Here is a 20,659-nt window from a genome sequence, read left to right as displayed (position 1 = left end):
TTAGAAACGGGAAAATGCGAGGTTCTACCGAGCATTTTCCCGTTTCGTGCCGAATACAAATAAATTTCATATTTCAAGACACTATACGTATATTGTTTTTATACTGAAATCGATAAAAAAATAAAAAAATAATAAAAATATGAAACAAACATTATTAAAAAAAAGTGTTTGGAATTTCCCCCTTGGGGTACCATTTTGGGGTATTTCCCTATGAGCGTAGTCTAGGCGGTAAGCATTGACAATTTAAGGAATTAGAAAGGGAAAATGAATTTAATTAATAACATTTGATAAACATGGTATATAAATTACCAATTTGAAGACATAACAGGTTTAAATTCATAAAAGTTTGACCATTGTTACTACATGTTGTCATGGTTGTGACGTGACGTTGTAAGTAGGCGGGGCTTATAGGTGAGTTGAGGTCATTGACGTATAAAGCTAACGTTTATACGTATAGCTTTATCTGTATAGTAAAATAGCTGATTGCAGTATAATTACGCATACTGGTATTAAAAGACTTGCATCAGTGTCATGAGTGTTAAGTAAAAAATAATCTAGGTGTATAATTGTTTCTTTATTTAAATCAGGCGGTTGGTTTTCTGCTTTAAGTTGTTTTGCTTTTGTCGTTCCGGGACCTTTGAAATAGCCGACAGTGCAGTATGGATTTTTCTCATTTTTGACGGCCAGTACCGTACGCAAACTCCGTACAGTGATCGTTTCCGTTCCGGAACCTTTTTCCTTTACTCCTTAGTGTAGAGTAGTATTCGGGCCCGTATGCGGATCGGAACTGGAACTGCCGGGGAGTTTGTACCGTACGGTGACCTATTATATGTCATTTGGACTCTCGTGGATAGTTGTTTCATTATGATTATACATTGCTTATTTTTATATTAGTTGTTATAATTGATTTTTAGAAGAATTAAGAGCTCTATCTTCAACACGTCACACTTTATAATCTGGATCAGTTAAAGGCGTCCTCTACGCCGGATTGATTGGTAAAGGGTCAATTTACCAAGGGAAGCAACCTCGTTTTATTTTCTTATCTAACGTTATCACAAAACATTACGACTTTCACACAACATCTAGCAATATTACTTTCCATGTCGAAATGTTATGCTACCCTTTCATGTAAGGGTGAAGGTTGGCGCCTGTTAAAACGTTTAAACACGCTGCATTTGTTTGCACCTTTCCCAAGTCAGGTGGTTGTCGTTTATTGATGTGGGTCATAATTTGTTTCTCGTTTCTCGATTTCATAAAAAATAGTCTGTAATTTTTGGGCCCTTAATAGCTAGTTGTTCGGTTAAACCAATGATCCGCGTTGAATGCCGTACTTTGACCAATAATGGTCTACACTTTTTACAAATTATGACTTGGATGGAGAGTTGTCTCATTGTCTCTTATACCTCATCTTCTTATATCTATAGATTGAATAACTTTTTGTTGCTGCTTAATGTCCAGTGGCTAATATTTCATACATGTATATGCGAGACAAAATACCAATCAGTGTAATAAAGTTATATATGTGACGGATGCATTGCTCTATTCAACAATTATATCAATCATATGGTTGATATCTACTTAAAGCCAGCAAACAGTATAACAACACTACTCAGTTATTTTTTTTTTTCGATTACTACGTAACAAAAAATATGTAATATAGCTTCATTTGAATCCCTCAAACCTTTCTGCATGGTAATGAATTTGATGATGCAATGTTATTTAACAGAGATTGAGAAAAACAATTTCTGATAGATTGATTTTGTAGATACAATTTCTACTACACATGCTAAATTTGGAACAAAAATGCAAACAAAAAAGAAATAATTGGAAACATCATCAGTCAATGCTGGTCATATTTGACCCAAAGTTTCATCATTCAATGCTGGTCATATTTAACCCTAAATTTCATCATGCAATGCTGGTCATATTTGACCCAAAGTTTCATCATTCAATGCTGGTCATATTTAACCCTAAATTTCATCATGCAATGCTGGTCATATTTGACCCAAAGTTTCTCTCTCTCTATATTATTATAGTTTGCAAGATAATATTTATCTAAAAACAATACAATTCTTGTACATTCTAATGCAACAACGTTTGTAACGTTCATTTTGATTGGAAAACGTCATGTATTTACATGGCGTGCCATTGGACGTACGCGCAAGCGCAGATGGCATATGACAGATTTTAAATACATATTTTAACGTTGTTTTCTGTCAGTTTCATTAGAATGGAGATAACAATATCGTATTTTAAGCTCCGACGGCATCAATTGGGGATTTGATGGTCGCAAATGGTGTTTACTGTCTCCGCTAATGCGTCGCCAGTAATCATTTGCGACCATCAAATCCCCAATTGATGTCGACAGAGCTTAAAATACAATACAGTTATCTCCTAAATTGTAAGTATTTCAGGGCAATCAATCCTGTAAGTAGTTGTCTTGTATTTTTTTTTTTTTTTTTTTAGAAATATGTAGATCTTGACGACATATCGAAAACTTTCGCCCAGTCAGATTTCCATTTCTATAACGGTTTTCAACATACATTTTAATAGACAATATTATTTAGCATTTTACTATTAAGGTCTATGTTTAATCTGATTGGCCACGTAGGTTGGACGGTTTATTCATCGGACATATTTTTGAACTCTTATTATCCCAAGGTTGATTGTGGCAGTTCAGTGTTTCATAAATACAAATGTAGAAAGTTTTTATCAAAGTAAACGGACAAACATGCATGACGGACGCCAATTGATCTCGAAAGGTTACACTAGCCCTAAGGCAGCAACCATTTGATTTTCTGGGGGGGGGGGGGGGGCTATGGTTTTTTTTTCTGTGCAAACTTTTTTTTCGCGGCAAGTCGAAAACAATTTTTTTCTTTCAATTTTAGCATTACATATAGTGGCAGCTGAGGGTGAAACAAACAATTTTTTTTTCTCAGAATCAAAAACAAATTATTTTTTTCTCCAAAAACTGGAAACAAACTTTTTTTTCCAAAAAAAACCATAGCCCCCCCCAGAAAATCAAATGGTTGCTGCCTAAGATCCAGGTGAGCAGATAATGATATGAAATATGTATGTTTATGGGTTATATAATTCAGATAAACTGTATTTTATAATAAATTAAGCTTCTACTTTATAGCATGGCCTAAATTTTTATAAAGTTAAAGCCCCTTGATCATTTAATTCTTTATTGACCCAATATGAAACTTAATCTTTTGGCCATAATATTTAATTAGTTAGTCTTATATAAATTTAATTCAAAGATCGTGACACTATATAAACATCGGCATGTTTATTATTCGGTAGATTGTGTATTCTAAAAAAAAATATATTTATAGAATAACTTATCGAAGAATTCAAATATAGAAAAAAAGTTCCTTTACTAAACCATAGTTATAAACATTTTTTATTTCATTTATTTTACCATTTCTAGTGCACTAGAATATTTTCTTGAGTGTGAACTGCCGATTCAATTTGTCACTCTTTGTCCTATGAAGAGGTTATATCAATGTTAATACGGCCCGTTAATACTGCCTTATTCTAATATAGGTGTTAACCTATTTACATGTAAGTATCTAACCCGCTTAACCCGAAATCGGGTAACACGTACAGCAAATATAAGCAGACAAGAGTTATTTCCCTTATCGTGTACTACTTATACTATAACACAACCTTTAATAAAAGATATTTTGCCAGACACAAAAATTACACAGATTATTTCATAGATATATAAAAAATATATTCGGATATAGACTGAAGATCGTCCTGAATACAAATGAAATATTTGTCACTGGTTATTTGTCAAGTGACAATAAAATTGAGAATGGAAATAAGGAATGTGTCAATGAGACAAAAGCCAGACTACAGATAAGAAAACAGCCGAGGTAACCAATTGGTCATCAACACAGCGAAAAATCACACACCCGGCGGCAGGCTTCAGCTGGCCCCTTAACAAAAATTTTAACTATACATCCATTAAAAAATGGAATTACAGAAAAATATATAAAAAAAGTATCCCTCTAAGAGTTACAGTAAGGCATTCGACATGGAGCAATATTCCACTTGATTGTAAGACCATGCAGGACGTCATCTTCATGTAGATGATAATAATAAATCTTACTTTTTAAGATTAAAAATGAGCAACAAATTATAAAAAAAACTATGGATGGACTATCATTTATTTATGAATGTTTACGTGTATAATATTTTAATCATAATTTTTTGCTTGTTATAGATGAAAGAAGTTTTGATCTGCTTTAAAAATATTTTAACAGTATAGAAATATATCTAGCATAAAATAAAGTCTTAATATCAACTTTCACGAACTATGACGTTTTATTGAAAATATTCCAAACCTCCTGACAGTCTTAAAATTTAATGTTTAGTTTGAACAAGACAATTTAATTTAATATTTGTTAAAAGTGTTTTTGAAACTTTTTCTATGATGTGTTCAAAAAAAATTTTCAGGATTTTTTTCTGTTTGATTTTTGATTTTTTCAACTTATTCAAGTTTGCACTTAGTGGAGCTCCAACAGGGTGTGCTTTGGACGACACAGCCAGTTTAATTGGTCGTTTTGATTGCGAGTTTAATTCTGTATCGTTTCCCCTTGTAATGACAGATTTCTCCTCTCCCGATCCACAAAGAATCCGGATCTATAACGTATCAGGATCGTTAAGTTCTCCCTCGTTTTCTGGATTCAGTTCATTCAATACAGGAACAGTCGATACTGACTATCCTACGTTGTTAGAAATCGAATGTGTTAATGGCGGAACATTGGATATAAGTGCCGGAACGTTTGCGGGTATGGATTACATCCAGGAATTCTATATGACAAATTGTGTTATATCCGACTTGCCTGATAGCGTTTTCTCCGATTTCGGAACGTTGAATTATTTCAAGATTGAAGGAGGTTCTATTGGAGCTACCAACACCAACAGTCTGAATGGATTAAATGTTGCAAGGTCTAGTTCACCTACTCCACTAGGGACATTCATAATCTATAACTCTCCCATCAATACTGGAGAGCTCGCATCTGGTTTTCTAAATCCTTTGACAACGGTAACAACAATCATGCTGAAAAACACTGGCCTGGATTCTATAGAAGCCAATATGTTCTCCCAAAATACATTAGTCCGTAACTTAAGTATTGCAGGAAACAATTTTCAAGAGCTTCCAAATAACATATTTTCTGGATTAGATGCGCTGATGTTTCTAGACTTGAGTGATGTCCCCTTGAATTGTAGTTGTTCTAATGTTTGGTTTCTTGATTATTCAGTTGAACACAACATCAGTATAGTTGGAGCAGTTGTCTGTGGCGAGCCTTCGTCATATAATTGTAAGTACATACTCCACTAGCGGGTCATCTTTATATATAATTGTAAAAACTTTTGTATTCTTTTCAAACGGGATGTTTTAAGACACACACACGTTCATTTTCTTTCTATAAAGAGGTAAATTCCAGACTATCCTACTGCCTGGCGATACATTTATTTCTTGGCATTGCACAAGTCATGTCTTCTTTGACTGTCCATGATGTTAAAATACTAGATCCTTGATATGTGTTTTAGTTGATTTTAGTCTCTGACGCATGTTTTTTTTTTATATTATTAATTGTGTTTTTTTTTTCCTTTTAACTAGCTGTCAGTAACTGCGAGTACTCTCAAATCGTACTTTTATGTTAATTTGACCTGTTGATACTATTTGTAATGATTTTTTGTTGTTTAATATTAACATGTATCTGGTCTAAATACCTGCTTTGGTTGTTTGGAAATACTACAGTTTTTCACTTCTTCCGGCGAACTATGAACCTCAAAGTTTTTTCCTTTCTCTTTGTTGGATAGTGTTTCGGCACCTGTACAAGAAGAAAACGAAGTTTTATCGAACAATTTTTACAGTTTTAATATTGATATTCACCCCACATGTACCAAGTTTAAGATTAGTTTTTTTTTTTAAATTGATATACAAGAAAGCCAAGGCTAAGTGTTGAATTGCCTCAAACATTGTACATGTTTAATGACAGTAAAAATTGAAATAAATTATTTATATCATTACAGTACAAAGAGCGACAATATTCCAAGATGAAAACTGTCCGTATGATCCTTGTGGGAACATCCCAGGTCAGTATAATCTAAATATATGGAATGTTTTTCATTCAAACACTAAATAATTTTAGTAGATATTGTTAGAACGTTTGTTCTTCAATGAAATGTTGAGAATGCATGTTACTAATAGTTACCGAATTCAGTGTTCACAAATAAATATCAGTGGCCACCCCGATCTGGAATCTTGATATCACAAGAGCATTAAACCCAACATATCATAGTGTTTACAAGATGTTACTTTTTAATATGTAGTTTGTTGTGCCAAACTTTATAGAACACGCGTGTTAAAACATTTGACTTGCTGTACACATGTATTCCCCATTCCACACTGTACACATGTATTCCCCATTCCACACTGTACACATGTATTCCCCATTCCAAGCTTAAACACAAAGAGTTGGTATTGCATTGTTTGATAAAAAGGCCAATTTAGATACAACTAATGTATCTTGTCGATAAATCCTTCTTTATAAAAAATCGATCTAATTCAAAAAAAAGTTCTCCGACACTGATATTATCAAGATACTTGATTTCTAGATTAACATATTCGTTTGGAGGAAGTGCTTTTTTAACAAAATATCGACATTCCCATAGGAACCAAATATGACCCTCTTCTTGTCGTCTTGTTCCATAGGAAGAAAAAAAGAAATGAGCAATATCCTTTAACTTTGCTTTCCGCTATACATATGATGTGCTATCACTAAATAATTAATCACAAAACTACTGAACCTTCCAGGAAAATTCAAAACGGAAAGTCCCTAATCAAAAACTCAAACCCATCAAACGAATGGATAACGACTGTCCAACATGTAAGCAGCGCCAGCAAACGGAGTATGTGTCTCCCAATTTTGCTTGAAATCATCCCTTCGTAAATTTTACGGACGGTTTACCGTTATGGAATATACTTTTCTCAGATGATATCGCATATGCTTCTTATAAATGTCGTAACTATAAATAAACTCATCATAGATACCAGGACTAAATTTAGTATATACGCCAGACGCTCCCGTTCCCTTTACACACATGTGACCTACCAAAATACACAATATACCGGGTTTGTAATAACATCAGCAACATGACGGATGCTAAAAGTGGATCAGAATCTGCTTACCCTTCCGGAAGCACCTGGAATAACCCCAGCTGTTGGTGGGTTTCGTGTTGCTTAGTATTTAGTTTTCTATGTCGTTTCTTGTGTACAACGGTTTGTTTGTTTGCATGTATTTTTGGCATTTTATCTTCGATCTATGAGTTTCAATGTCCCTCTGGTATCTTTGATGTACAATTTTCAATATCTATTTTTTCAGGTATAAATGCAGACCCACGATGTCATACGATTTTCCAAGTGTTTGGATATGTTGTTACGTGTGGTAGTTTACTCGTGACATTGACGGCCATTTATCTGTACCTTAACACCCGACTTCATATTGCTATGCCAAAATTCCGACTAGAGCAGAAGAAAAAGAACGCTTGGATTAAAGTACAAGACTCCCTTTACAAAGGTGTGGTCAATATGATTCCACCAGCTTCGACAGGAGTAAACGGATTTAAATTGCCTCCAATTAAGAAAGCGATGAGGAAGAGATTTTCATTCCCGAACGAGATAAAGCATTTTGATCTTCCAAACAATTCTGATCTGGAAAAAGATGATTTGAATAAAGAAATTAAAGCAGACAAAATTGCTCCTTTGGGAAATAGTTACACGACAAATGAAAGGAGTAACAAATCAAAAACGGATTTAGAATTTTCAATGGCAAACGGACAATGATTATGCACATGTACACGGATATATTTCAAGTGGAGACATTAACGTATCGAGTGAAACGATAGATAAAATCACAAGATTTAAAGAGACCACGAAAAATAAAGCAAACCGCCATTTATAGCTTGATTTTTATACAATGTGATTTGGACAGAGAGTTGTCTCATAGGCATAAATACCACATCTTCTTATTTATATTGAAAATAAAATAAACGAGAAACGCATTTTATACAGTACTAGCAGTCAATTGTAACCGTTGAGTGTCTCGATGCTGTAGTATTCTAGCTCCCTTTTTCTCTCTACTCGTTTTTTTTTTTTTTACACATTATTCCGTATAGACTAGGATTGACATTTTTCCTGTCGTAGGTCGGTGGTTTTCACCGGTTACTCCCGAGTTTCTCAAGCAATAAAAACAAGTATAAACAGGGTAATGACAGCGGGGGAGGGGGGTGGGGGGACATCAACAAATTTTGGAGCCCATTATTCTCTGTTCTGTTAACCAAACCCGGATTTTGAAAGTTTCATTCAGAATTATAATAACAGATACAGAATTATGTTTTAACATGATGTAGTGGTATGTTCATTAAACAGTTAACTTTTCAACAAAAAATCGGCTTTCTCATTGGAATCAATTGTGTTTTCTTTTGACACCCATTTAAAAATCAGTTGACAAAAGTTTCACTCATCAGTTTTACACAGAACACAAAAAAAAAGCATCTCTCACAAAAATATTTAAACACAAATTACCGATTTGAGAAATCTCACAGTTACATCTTCAACGCAAATTACAACTAAAAAATACATGTAATTCAGTGTTTGTCGTTTGTTTATGTGTTACATATTTTTTTTTTCGTTCATTTTTTTTTATATAAATAAGGCCGTTAGTTTTCTCGTTTGAATTGTTTTACATTGTCATATCGGGGCTTTTTATAGCTGAATATGCGGTATGAGCTTTGCTCATTGTTGAAGGCTGTATGGTGACCTATAGTTGTTTATGTATTTGTCATTTTGGTCTCTTGTGGACAGTTGTCTCATTGGGAATCATACCACATCTTCTTTTTTATATGTATCCAAGACTAAAATATCAATTTGAATACATTCAATGAACTTAGTGAAAAAAAGTCATAAACAGTCAGAGAAAACATGATTTTGTGCGATGGCAAGATATAAGTAGCGATACGTGTAATTAATGGTAATAACTGTAAAGCAATGCTATTTAGTAATCATGACTGTTTTAATTTATTTATTACGAAATCAATATGTTTACCAATAGACACAATATCTAACGATCTGATCACAGTAGTTAAGGGATAATGTATTAAAATAAGCTTATTTAAAGGGTTGACAAGTTTACACTGATCGTAGTCTAAATTTACTGACTTTATAAACAACATCACTTTACACATTTATATTGCGAAACGATTTCTTATAGTAATGAAAACTTTCAAACCCCAATGTTTTTCTATGAAAAAATCTATTAAAGGTTATAAGTAATTTGTGGTAACGAAATACTTCCATGTTCTAAAAGCAGTTGTTAAATTTGTCTTGATGAATTTCTTAAACGAAAGAGGTGATATCACAAAAAAAACTATTTTGGAACGCAAAGCGTAGTCACTAGTAGACCCATGAACAACTAAATGGGGTGAGTGGTTACATACTAATACGAGCAAGGAGAATCGTCTGAATTATTTATCAGTGAAATGTTATATATATTAGTTTCATTAAATTCAATGTTCATGGTGAAATTTTAGCTGGTCTGACACGAAGCGTCAAGTTAGCTAACCTCGTCACCTTTCGTCCCCCGTCTATAAACCTTCAAAAAACTCTGATGTTCCATATGTGTGTATATTATACTCTTCACAAAGCTCCAAGCTGTGTAATCATCAAACAGAACACAGGTATAATTATTTCCGATAACTTTTCAAAGTCAATGACCATCATTGATTCAATGTTGCCTAACTAAATCTAAACATTTCATTTTTTAAAACGATAGTCTGAAGCACATCTTCATTTGAATACTACCATTGTGCCAATTGCCTCCATTTAAGGAACTATATACATTTGTACCAATCATTACAGGCTGATAACTGTGTTCTCGGAAAAACTGATTATCATGATTCATATTTATGGATTTTTACGGGAAAAATATCGAAGAATGATGTGCAACCCGGAGGCTTGATGCACACATCTCTATAAAATGTCAGGTAATCTTCATTAATATAATGTCCCAAACATAATAAATATTAGACTTAAATTACTTGTTTCCATAATTGAAAAACTAACTTACACTTATGGATTAAAGGATTAAGGCGATAATAAAGGATTAACATGTTTTAATAGAAGTTGTTCAATATTTACAGTATAGATCCGATATCAGCCTATTTTAGAAAATGAAGGTGCGAATGTAAAATTATTCCGTAACGATATCACAACAATTTAAAATGTTGATGTTATTAGTAATATTGATGTGTGGCGCTGTGATGGTTAATGGCGCAGCACAATCTGGATGTACTTACGTTGATACCGATGGTTCAGCCCGAGGGGTATACGAATGTGATTATCCATCGGTCTCTCTTCCTTTGTCGTATTCATCCTTCTCTAGTCCGATCCCACAAAGGATGAAGATTTATAATGTACATGGACAACTACCTGCTAGTAACCCAACATCGACTTTTTCCGGTTTTTCTGGAATGGGAACACTTGATCCCGATTATCCCGCGTCTCTAGAAATACGCTGCTCTACAGGTGGCACCCTACTTTTATTCTCGGGAACATTTACCGGGATGTCGTACCTCCAGGAACTATCAATTATCAACTGTGTTATCAGCAGTGGGTTTACGTCATCGGCTTTCTCAGCCATAGGTTCACTCAATTACTTCTTGGTGTACGGTGGCTCATTGACCACTCTGGCTAATGACGCCTTTACCGGACTCGATATACAGAAGCTAACCACCGTTCCAGATCCGAAAGGTGAACTAGCTATGATTGGTGTTACATTACCTAGTACAACTTTACCACAAGGACTATTGTACTCACAGACTAATTTAGTCAGTGTAGTACTTGACAACCTCGGACTAACCGTCGTAAGAGCAGATGATTTTTCTCAGAATACTTTACTAGAGAAGATTTCACTACAGTACAATGCATTTACCGAGATTTCCTCCACGATCTTTGATGGCATTGACCTACTATCGAGTGTGAACTTGATGGGAACTGAATGGAATTGTTCGTGTGAAAATATCTGGATCGTCAATACGGCGAATGCGAGCGGATACGATATAGAGACCGGCTATACATGTACCACACCAGCGCTGTATGAAAGTAAATATATTTGTTTATAAAAAAAAAAAAAAGATGTGGTATGATTGCCAATGAGACAACTCTCCACAAGAGACCAAAATGACACAGAAATTAACAACTATAGGTCACCGTACGACCTTAGTTTGTTTGTTTGGTTTTTTTAGGGGGGAGGGGGGGGGGGGGGGGGGTGGGGGTGATGATAAACATTTTTATTCAACAAAGTTGTATTGGATACTAAAACACCTAATTGACCTCTATTCTTTATAATTCAACTTATCTCAAGATTTCTCTCTTTATTTGATAAATTAAAAAAAAAAAACCAACAACTTAACTGTATTATGTAAATTAATTTGAATTGAATAATATGTAAATTATTTTGTATTGAATAATATGTAAATTAATTTGAATTGAATAATTTGTAATAGTCAACGTAATTATATATAAATAAGAAGATGTGGTATGATTGCCAATAAGACAGTTCACCACAAGAGATCAAATGACACAAGTATAAATAGGTCACCGTATGGCCTTCGACAATGAGGAAAAAAAACACATACCGCATAGTCAGCTATAAAAGACCCCGACATGACAATGTAAAATAATTCAAAATAGAAAATAAAGGCATAATTCATGTACAAAAAATGAACGAACAACAAATATGTAACACATACACAAAGGACAACCACTGAATTACAGGCTCCTGACTAGGGTTAGGCACATACATACATAATGTGGCGGGGTTAAACATGTTAGCGGGATCCAAACCTCCCTTAACCTGGGACAGTCGTGTAACAGTACAACATAAGAACGAACTATAAAAATCAGTTAAAAACTCATCAGATGGACAAAAATAAAAATACTACTAATACAAGTGGACGTGGCCGGGTACTTGTACATCCCAACAACAAAAAGACACTAAGTACAGAACTGAGAGTACTCGCAGTTACTGACAGCTAGTTCAAAGCCACTAACAACTAACAAAAAAGTCATGCATCTAAGACAAAATATGTAACACTATATATGTTAATGTTTATTGTTTTCTATTGACAGAAAGGACAGGAAAAGAATACTACATCAAAGAATGTGAAATCCCTGATCCTTGTATCACAGAGGGCAAAGGTAAAAATCTTAATCCCTTATCCCTATATAACGGAGTGCATAGGTAAAAATCTTAATCCCTGATCCCTGTATCACGGAGGGCAAAGGTAAAAGTCTTAATCCCTGATCCATAACCCCTGTATCACGGAGGGCAAAGATAAAAGTCCTAATCCCTGTATCACAGAGGGCAAAGGTAAAAGTCTTAATCCCTGATCCCTTTCCACGGTGGGCAAAGGTAGACTTCTTTATCTCTGATCCCTTATCACCGAGGGCAAATGTAAAAGTCTTAATCCCTGATCCCTTATCACAGAGGGCAAAGGTAAAAGTCTTATTCCCTGATCCCTCATTACGGAGGGCAAAGGTAAAAGTCCTCATCCCTGATCCCTGTATCACAGAGGGCAGGAAAATGTAAAGATTTAAATCCCATATACATTTTTTGGCACTTGTATCACGGAGGGCAAAAGTAAACATCAAAATTACCGACTCTTGTATCACGTAAAAGTTTGAACCCCTATCTTTGCTCCACAGAGGACACAAGTGAAAGTTGAAATCCCCGAATCTTTGAACACGTAGGGCATTGTTAAAACGTTGAACCCCTGTGCATCATATTCGGGGAGCAAACTTAAGGTAAGTAAACTCTTAAAATCCCCGATCTTAGAATTACAGAAGGCGAAAAGATAAACTTCGAGCCACTGCTCTAGAACGGCAGAGGTCAATATATTATAATCCCCGATCATAGTAATACGAAGGGCAAAACTTAGGAAGACTTAGTTATTAAGAAAAAGCTGACTTCCTTTCCTTTTTCTTTAAAAGCAACATGCTGAATTTTGAACTTCAGGTATTTGGATTAATGTGTAGAAATATAACTTTCAAATTGTTCTTTCTTTTTAAGTAAGTGGTCATTGATTTTTTTAACATATATAAACCCCGCCAAACTAGTAGTATAGCCAAACATTGTTTCGTCTAAATCATATTATAAAACATGTAAGAAGTGCAAAGTATAACCTCAATGAGATACTCAACACACAATAAAAAAAGATAAAGGAGAGATGCATGTATTTCATTCAAACACAAACTAAAAATCAACTTGTATATACAGTAGAAAAAAAACATTTTTAGTTAAATAATTATATTCATGTCATATTCCCCCCCCCCCCCCCCCCCCGACAAAATGTATTTAATGTCAGTGGATCTAAATTGTGTATTGCAGGTTTCCGTTGGGGAGTGGAATGTTTTATATTATACAATATAATAGCGTATGCAGTATTGTTGTTTACCTTAATTATTGGAGCTTTAGCTTTAGCAATCGTATGCCATGTTAGACGAGATCTGATTACTGACAGAGAAAGACTGATGAAAAAGAGGAATATTGCATGGATGAAAGTTCAACAAGCTCTTCTACATGGAGGTGGGGGTGGTCAGAGACCCCCTGCATCGACAGCTCCGCCCATGCGAAAGGGATGGTAGCAGAGACCTATGCGTAAGGGATGGTATCAGAGACCTAAGCTCCGCCCATACGTAAGGGATGGTAGCAGAGACATTATAAAAACACTATATTATTCTCGTTGAATGTACACAATTGATTGCGACAGTTAAATGTTAATAAATATTTGAAAATTGTCTTTAAATATGCTCTGCCTACTTATGATCACACACACACATTTCTACAAATCGGTTGATCCATTTATTGAATTATAGTCTAGAAGTTCAGGCATATATTCAAGACGAGAAAAAATTAATCCTGAGAAATTACATAAAGGTGGGTTCTACAAAGTGGGTCGAATGAAAGGAGGGGCATTTAAACTGCCTCTCGAAAAGGGAACCAGAATAGTAGCCTTGTCAACAGGCCACCAGTAGTACAAATCTATACTATTAAACGAGAAGACCTCATTTTGTGTGTCGCTTCTCTTCCTTCCACAATAAATTAATCACCATGTCTCTGTGTTCCTTATGTAATATGCATAGTCGCATTTGTCATCCATTCTTATGATTATTCAGATTGAGTTATTTTGGAAGAAAAACGACAAAATAGGTGTCCGGATATTGTTTCCGTCATCAGACTGACTTTTAGTCATAAATAAGACTTCCGGTTTTAAAGATGGACAAGAACAACCAATCGTATGATAGATTACAAAAATGAAAAATAAATAAGCCAATCAGAGCGTTGTCCATATCATGGTTTTTAGATCGCAAGAATATATAGACTCTCTGTATTCTGTCTACTGTTTTCTGAAATATTTACTATCAAAGGGGTCATAACAGATGCATATATATTGAAATAAATAAAACATGTGGAAACAAGAATGTGTCCATAGTATACGGATGCCACATCGGCACTATCATTTTCTATAATGTTTAGTGGACCGTGAAATGGGGTAAAATCTCTAATTTGGCAATAAAATTAGTAAGATCATATCATAGGGAACATATTTTCTAAGTTTCGAGTTGGTTCGACTTCAACTTCATCAAAAACTTCAACAAAAACTTTAACATGAAGCGGGACCGACGAGGACGGACGAACGAACGAACGGACTCACAGACTAGAACACATAATGCCCATAAATGGTTACACAAAATGTATTGTTGAAAGTGAAAGTAGTGATTTGGCCAAAATGAAATTAGAGGGAGGGAGGATTTATTCGGGACGTCAGGATCGGGTGTTTTTAAGCTCGGGATTTCGGGATTGGTCCTTCAACGGGATGCGGGAATATTTTTTATGAATTTCGGGATATCGGGATATGAATTTCATTAAAAAACACACCTCGGGATTTCATAATTTTAAGCCCGGGATTTCTTGATCAGGACCCCTCCGACCACCCTCAAATGAGCCTTAGTCATTTGTACGAGATTCAAATCCTACCATTGGCATGTTAATAGGGTTCTCAAAAGGAAAAGCTCTGATGGATTGTCCTAGAAGCATATTTTATAAGAATAATAATGGTTTATAAGCAGTTTCATTTATTTGAAGCGGTGCATTTTAAATTTAATTTGACTTTTACCAAAAAATGCATTGTAGCAATGGAAAAGAATAATTGTGGTCTGAGGCCAGAAACACGAAAGAATTGTATATAACAGAAAGGAAACAAATAACGGAGTTTGGAAAAAAGCGAGAGGGCTTTTGGTACCTTTTATGAAATTCTCCAGACATAATATCTTTTACAAAGATTCATCCTACAACAGTTTACAAGCTGTATATGCCCGCGATTTCGCGGGTGTGTTCTAGTTGTTTCTTTAAAGGACCAAACACCAAGATTGTTACATACACATACACTGACGAGATTCGTGAACTTTGAACTAGAAAATGTAAATTAACATTTGGTAGAGATAAATTATTACAATGAACACTTTCCTTCTATATTTTTTGATTTATAAAATGAAAAAAAAAATGACACTGAATGCCACGATGTTCTGTAGATATATACATATATAGATGTCTTTAGGTTTATGTGTCGTTTTAATGTTGTGTAAATTATATGTACTATATATCTCGTTTTATTAATTTAGAGGAATGCTGAATATAAGTTCTGCAAAAATATATTTACCCTCGTTATAACGAATTCAAATGTAACAGATTTATTAAGAAAGAATAAATCACACTGATGATGCCACGCAGGCAAAATACGCCATCCTACCCATGTTAGATTATGACCATTTGATATTCGTTGCATTTACTGAAAGCTATTAATTTAGAAAAAAAACGTCTTAAACAATCACAGGCAAAAAACATGGCATCGTAAAATTATTCTTTTGATCCGGAAACAATGATCAGAGCTTGTAGACAATGTTTATTTGGGTCTTCATATTTTATATCACATTGTAATAACAAGATTCCTTGCTGGGTTACAATCATGTTTTTAGGCTTCTGTCATTTACAGATGCATTTACTCTTACGGAATATTCTTGAGCAGAGCCAGCTTTGAACTACCATTGCCAGAGTAATGTGTTGCTAGGATACTGTCATGTGCAAGGTCAACAAGCTGAGGTATTGTCTTATATAAGTAGTCCCCAATTCTTGTTCGATCTTTAGGTGTTTTGTAAACTTTTTTCGGCTTACTATTTGGCCCAAACATTGTTCTTCATTTGTTTCTACAAAATTCATTTCTTCTCTTTTTAACGATGCAATACTCGTTATATTTAGAGGTGAAGTATCATTATTTTTGTTTGTTTACTTTTTGATTTCAATGGATCTTTCAAAGTATTTAGATCGTACCGTTTCAATAAGCATGTAATATTTGCCACTACGTAGATGTTGAACAGCTTACAATAAAACAATACTTTAGTGCATACCAGGGTTTATTCTTTATTAGAGCAAATACTATTTTGTCACGATTAAAGAATAAATATTCTTAATAATCCAGATTAAATATATTTTTGTTAATTGTAAAATGCTACATTAAAGTACAACCGTTATATGTCTATATAATATTAACCAGTTTTATAGGATCAAAGATTAGGAATTAAGATCGTTGTTATTTTGAGAAAAAAAATGGCGGACAGAAAATAAGAAAATTAGAGAGACAATCAGGAATATGGCACTTTTTTTAACCATTCTGATGTTTTGTATCTACAATGGTGATGCAGCAACACCTACCGGATGTACAGGGGATAGTTCTGATAGCTCTATCATTCATTACACGTGCGACATGACAAGTATCGGTGGATCTATCAGTTTCGCTGGATTCACGGATTCTGAGCCACAGAGGCTAACCATCTACAGCGCCAGTGGTACAGTTTCCGCGGGAACATTTAGCGGTTTCAGCGCATTTAGTGGTGTTAACTCTGATTACCCGGCAACTCTTCAGTTCCTATGTACAGGATCACTTACGTTTTCTACAGGGACGTTCGGTGATCTCGGGTATTTTGAGGAGGTTTTTATCAAAGATTGTACTACTTCTTTGATTGCCAGTATGTTTAATAGTCTGGGAACGGCAAACAAGGTATCGATCAGTGGCGGAACACTATCAACCATTGATGCTGGCACCTTCACAAGCCTGGACATCACACCAATATCAACAACAGCAAGTCCAAGAGGAGAATTGAGCATTAAGAACGTAGTACTAACACCAGGAACATTTCCCTCGACATTCTTTGATCCACTAACGAATATTAAATTCATTTACTTGGAGAATCTAGGCTTGACATCTGTTGATGCAGCGTGGTTTAGCAGTAACACAGCCCTCGTGTATCTGTCTTTGGCTAACAATCAGATCACAACACTCCCGAGTACTATATTTGATACAACATTGGCGTTACTGTACATCAATTTACACGGTGCTCCTTTGGACTGTACAGATACCAGTACCACTTGGTATTATGATTACACTGTAGCCAATAACATCACTTTTGACGGAGCAGCTGTTTGTTCAACTCCAGCTGCTGAACAATGTAAGTTATCACTTGGTATTATGATTATATTGTAGCCAATAACATCACTTTTGACAGAGCAGCTGTGTGTTCCTCTCCGGCTGCTGAACAAGTAAGTTATCACTTGGTATTATGATTATACTGTAGCCAATAACATCACTTTTGACAGAGCAGCTGTCTGTTCCACTCCAGCTGCTGAACAATGCAAGTTATCACTTGGTATTATGATTATACTGTAGCCAATAACATCACTTTTGACAGAGCAGCTGTCTGTTCCACTCTAGCTGCTGAACAATGTAAGTTATTACTTGGTATTATGATTATACTGTAGCCAATAACATCACTTTTGACAGAGCAGCTGTCTGTTCCATTTCAGCTGCTCAACAATGCAAGTTATCACTTTGTATTATGATTACACTGTAGCAGTAACATCACTTTTGATGGAGCAGCTGTGTGTTGCATTCCGGCTACTGAACAAGTAAGTTATATATATCACTGAATATTATGATTATACTGTAGCCAATAGCATCATTTTGATAGAGCAGCTGTTTGTTTCACTCCGGCTGCTGACCAATGTAAGTTATCACTCTGTATTATAATTACACTGTTACAAATAACATCACTTTTGATGAAACAGCTGTCATTTCTAGCCTAGGTGTAAGTAATCAAGTGCATAGCGTATAGTTTGATTCTGTCAAATGAAGTTAGTATTATGTGATATTATTATGTCACTCGAATCCGTTGAATAGCGTAAGTTAACGAGTGTGTCATGTCATTCAAATATTCGAATAACGAATCCAAAGTAATCTTTGTCTTTTAAATCTATCAAACAAAGAGTATAACCGTCGACGTTAGGCAAACAACAAGCAATCAATCAATCAATCAATTACGGTGCACAAGATCAATATTGAAAACAAGGTCATAATGACTGTAGTAAAAAGTAAAATCACAAAAATACTAGACCCCATGGAAAATCAGTACTTCAGAATACAGTACTTCAGAATATCAGTACTTCAGAATACAACAACACAAACCAATTGTTATGAAATATTCAAGATGTGTGATTACTACTTCCAGATAAAAGTTTAGCAGTTTGGGCACAGGCGTTTGCAACCTCAACTGATGCATGCAATGGAGAAATGGGTAAGACTTCGTTTTATTTTATATATCATTTTCATCTTTAATATACATTTTAACTTTTTTGTACTTGTGACGGAGACGAAACTTGTTTGCCTCTAAATTTATTGTATTACACGAATGATTTTACTTTATATTTATTTGTTTCATTTCTGGTTTTTTTTTGTAATGGAAAGAATGAAAACAGTTATTTATTCATGCCGTTAATCCGACACTGTACGTGCACTTGACAAAACCAACATGAGTATGTATTAATTTTTCGTCATCGTAAATCACAGGGAGACATGAACACTCAGCAAAAGATCCCTTAGTTAATTAATAGGCAGAGAATGTCTTTTGTTTAAATTAATTGCAAATCATGTTACTTGTTACACGATACCATGCCAACGTTCTGGTATGATAGTAAGAAATAGAGTTCACCTAATTCTGTAGATAATCGGAACCCAAATTTATGGCGCGGAATCAGGGTCAAAAATACTTCTTTGTGTATATACATAATTCGATTTACGTATATACAAAACTAATTACGTATATACGTTAATCCAATTATGTATATACAGAAATAATTCCGTATACACAGAAATAGAATTACGTATATACAAAATTAATTCCGTATACACAGAAATCGAATAACGTATATACAGAAATCGAATTACGTATATACAGAAATAATTCCGTATATACAGAAATATTTATGTAAAGACAGAAAGATAGTATTTCTGTATATACGGAATTCGATTTACGTATATACGTAAATCGAGTTCTGTATATACGTTAATTGAATTTCGTATATACGTAAATCGAATTTCGTATATACATAATTATTTCTGTATATTTACGTATATACATAATTATTTCTGTATATACGGAATTCGATTTATGTATATACAGAATTCAATTTACGTATATACGTAATTATTTCTGTATATACAGAATTCGATTAACGTATATACGGAATTCGATTTACGTATATACATAAATCGAATTCCGTATATACAGAAATAATTATGTTTATACGTAAATAAGTATTTTTGACCCTGATTCCGCGCCATACAAATTGAACATTTGCAGGAACGATTTGGAGACTGAATACAATTAGTTGCAGTAAAATTATGTTCTAAAACATATTTGATTAAACATATATTATAATTATATTAGAACTATTTTGTCTGTGTTCTATAGGAATTTATTCACGTGGTGTAATAAACCGCTTTCGTTGTCATGACGTCCACCAATGAACTTGACTTAACATGTGTATTATTGATTTATATTTTATAGGAATAGTAGTCGGCGGCTCTTGTATTGGTTTATTCCAGTTGATTTATATTTTATAGGAATAGTAGTCGGCGGCTCTTGTATTGGTTTATTCCAGTTGATCTGTTACTGTGTGACATTTGTGTGTCTGATATTTGGTATCGTTGCTCTTATACTGGTAATATATCTACGTCGCAGCACACTGAGAGCGAAGCAAGACAATGGCAGAAACGGAAACCAGAGGAAAGAGAAGAGAAAAGGAGGAAGAAGGGAGAAAAGAGATTCAAATGCATGGACTTAGATATCAAATTTTAATCCAATGATACCTGTAAAAGATACAGACGTTTCAGATTATCCATTGGCGAAAACTTTATTTCTTTTATTATAAAATTGGTAACTTATGATTTTTTTCCATTGATTATTAAAAGGTGAAATTTTAAATGTTTTATCATGATTTAGAAGTCTAGTTTATAACAATACGTACTTTTGATTGCATGAAAGCAACCACGATGCATTTCAATGTCACATTTCATTTCTCAATATAATTCTATATTCTAGACAGTTTTAAAACAAACGAACACTAAATCAAAATAAGAATAAATGTTACAGAACGTAACAACCATTGAATTACTGAACCTCGTGTTT

The 20,659-nt window shown here is 34.3% G+C and overlaps 3 protein-coding genes across 4 annotated transcripts; all 3 read left to right on the top strand.

The window, feature by feature from the left end:
• Positions 1-4,198: 4,198 nt before the first annotated feature.
• Positions 4,199-8,097, top strand: LOC139501518 (uncharacterized). Its single transcript, XM_071290633.1, has 3 exons — positions 4,199-5,336; positions 6,055-6,117; positions 7,407-8,097. The coding sequence occupies exons 1-3, from the start codon at positions 4,442-4,444 to the stop codon at positions 7,865-7,867; spliced, it is 1,419 nt and encodes a 472-aa protein (XP_071146734.1). The 5' UTR covers positions 4,199-4,441; the 3' UTR covers positions 7,868-8,097.
• A 2,152-nt stretch (positions 8,098-10,249) lies between these two features.
• On the top strand, positions 10,250-13,887 carry LOC139501555 (uncharacterized). Its single transcript, XM_071290671.1, has 3 exons — positions 10,250-11,182; positions 12,212-12,280; positions 13,470-13,887. Exons 1-3 carry the CDS (start codon positions 10,303-10,305, stop codon positions 13,724-13,726), a joined length of 1,206 nt encoding a protein of 401 aa, XP_071146772.1. The 5' UTR covers positions 10,250-10,302; the 3' UTR covers positions 13,727-13,887.
• Positions 13,888-16,677: 2,790 nt separating this feature from the next.
• LOC139501553 (leucine-rich repeat-containing protein 15-like) lies at positions 16,678-20,455 on the top strand. Of its 2 annotated transcripts, none has more exons than XM_071290669.1 (3): positions 16,678-17,644; positions 18,701-18,766; positions 20,095-20,455. In XM_071290669.1, the coding sequence occupies exons 1-3, from the start codon at positions 16,789-16,791 to the stop codon at positions 20,313-20,315; spliced, it is 1,143 nt and encodes a 380-aa protein (XP_071146770.1). In that variant the 5' UTR covers positions 16,678-16,788; the 3' UTR covers positions 20,316-20,455. The 2 variants fall into 2 exon arrangements, with proteins under 2 accessions (XP_071146770.1, XP_071146771.1); XM_071290670.1 differs by having other exon boundaries at positions 20,039-20,110.
• Positions 20,456-20,659: the final 204 nt, after the last annotated feature.

This window comes from Mytilus edulis, chromosome 13 (assembly GCF_963676685.1).
Source record: "Mytilus edulis chromosome 13, xbMytEdul2.2, whole genome shotgun sequence".
Taxonomy (NCBI): domain Eukaryota; kingdom Metazoa; phylum Mollusca; class Bivalvia; order Mytilida; family Mytilidae; genus Mytilus; species Mytilus edulis.
Note: the sequence above shows the minus strand (reverse complement) of the source record. Positions and strands in the feature narration are given on the sequence as shown.

Excerpts from the sequence above, each read along its gene's own strand:
- LOC139501553 (XM_071290669.1), top strand. The coding sequence starts at position 16,789 with ATGGCACTTTTTTTAACCATTCTGATGTTTTGTATCTACAATGGTGAT. Across the intron at positions 17,645-18,700 it reads AACTCCAGCTGCTGAACAAT|ATAAAAGTTTAGCAGTTTGG; the intron begins GTAAGTTATCAC and ends TACTACTTCCAG. Across the intron at positions 18,767-20,094 it reads TGCATGCAATGGAGAAATGG|GAATAGTAGTCGGCGGCTCT; the intron begins GTAAGACTTCGT and ends TATATTTTATAG.
- LOC139501555 (XM_071290671.1), top strand. The coding sequence starts at position 10,303 with ATGTTGATGTTATTAGTAATATTGATGTGTGGCGCTGTGATGGTTAAT. Across the intron at positions 11,183-12,211 it reads CACACCAGCGCTGTATGAAA|AAAGGACAGGAAAAGAATAC; the intron begins GTAAATATATTT and ends TTCTATTGACAG. Across the intron at positions 12,281-13,469 it reads TTGTATCACAGAGGGCAAAG|GTTTCCGTTGGGGAGTGGAA; the intron begins GTAAAAATCTTA and ends TGTGTATTGCAG.
- LOC139501518 (XM_071290633.1), top strand. The coding sequence starts at position 4,442 with ATGATGTGTTCAAAAAAAATTTTCAGGATTTTTTTCTGTTTGATTTTT. Across the intron at positions 5,337-6,054 it reads CGAGCCTTCGTCATATAATT|TACAAAGAGCGACAATATTC; the intron begins GTAAGTACATAC and ends ATATCATTACAG. Across the intron at positions 6,118-7,406 it reads TCCTTGTGGGAACATCCCAG|GTATAAATGCAGACCCACGA; the intron begins GTCAGTATAATC and ends CTATTTTTTCAG.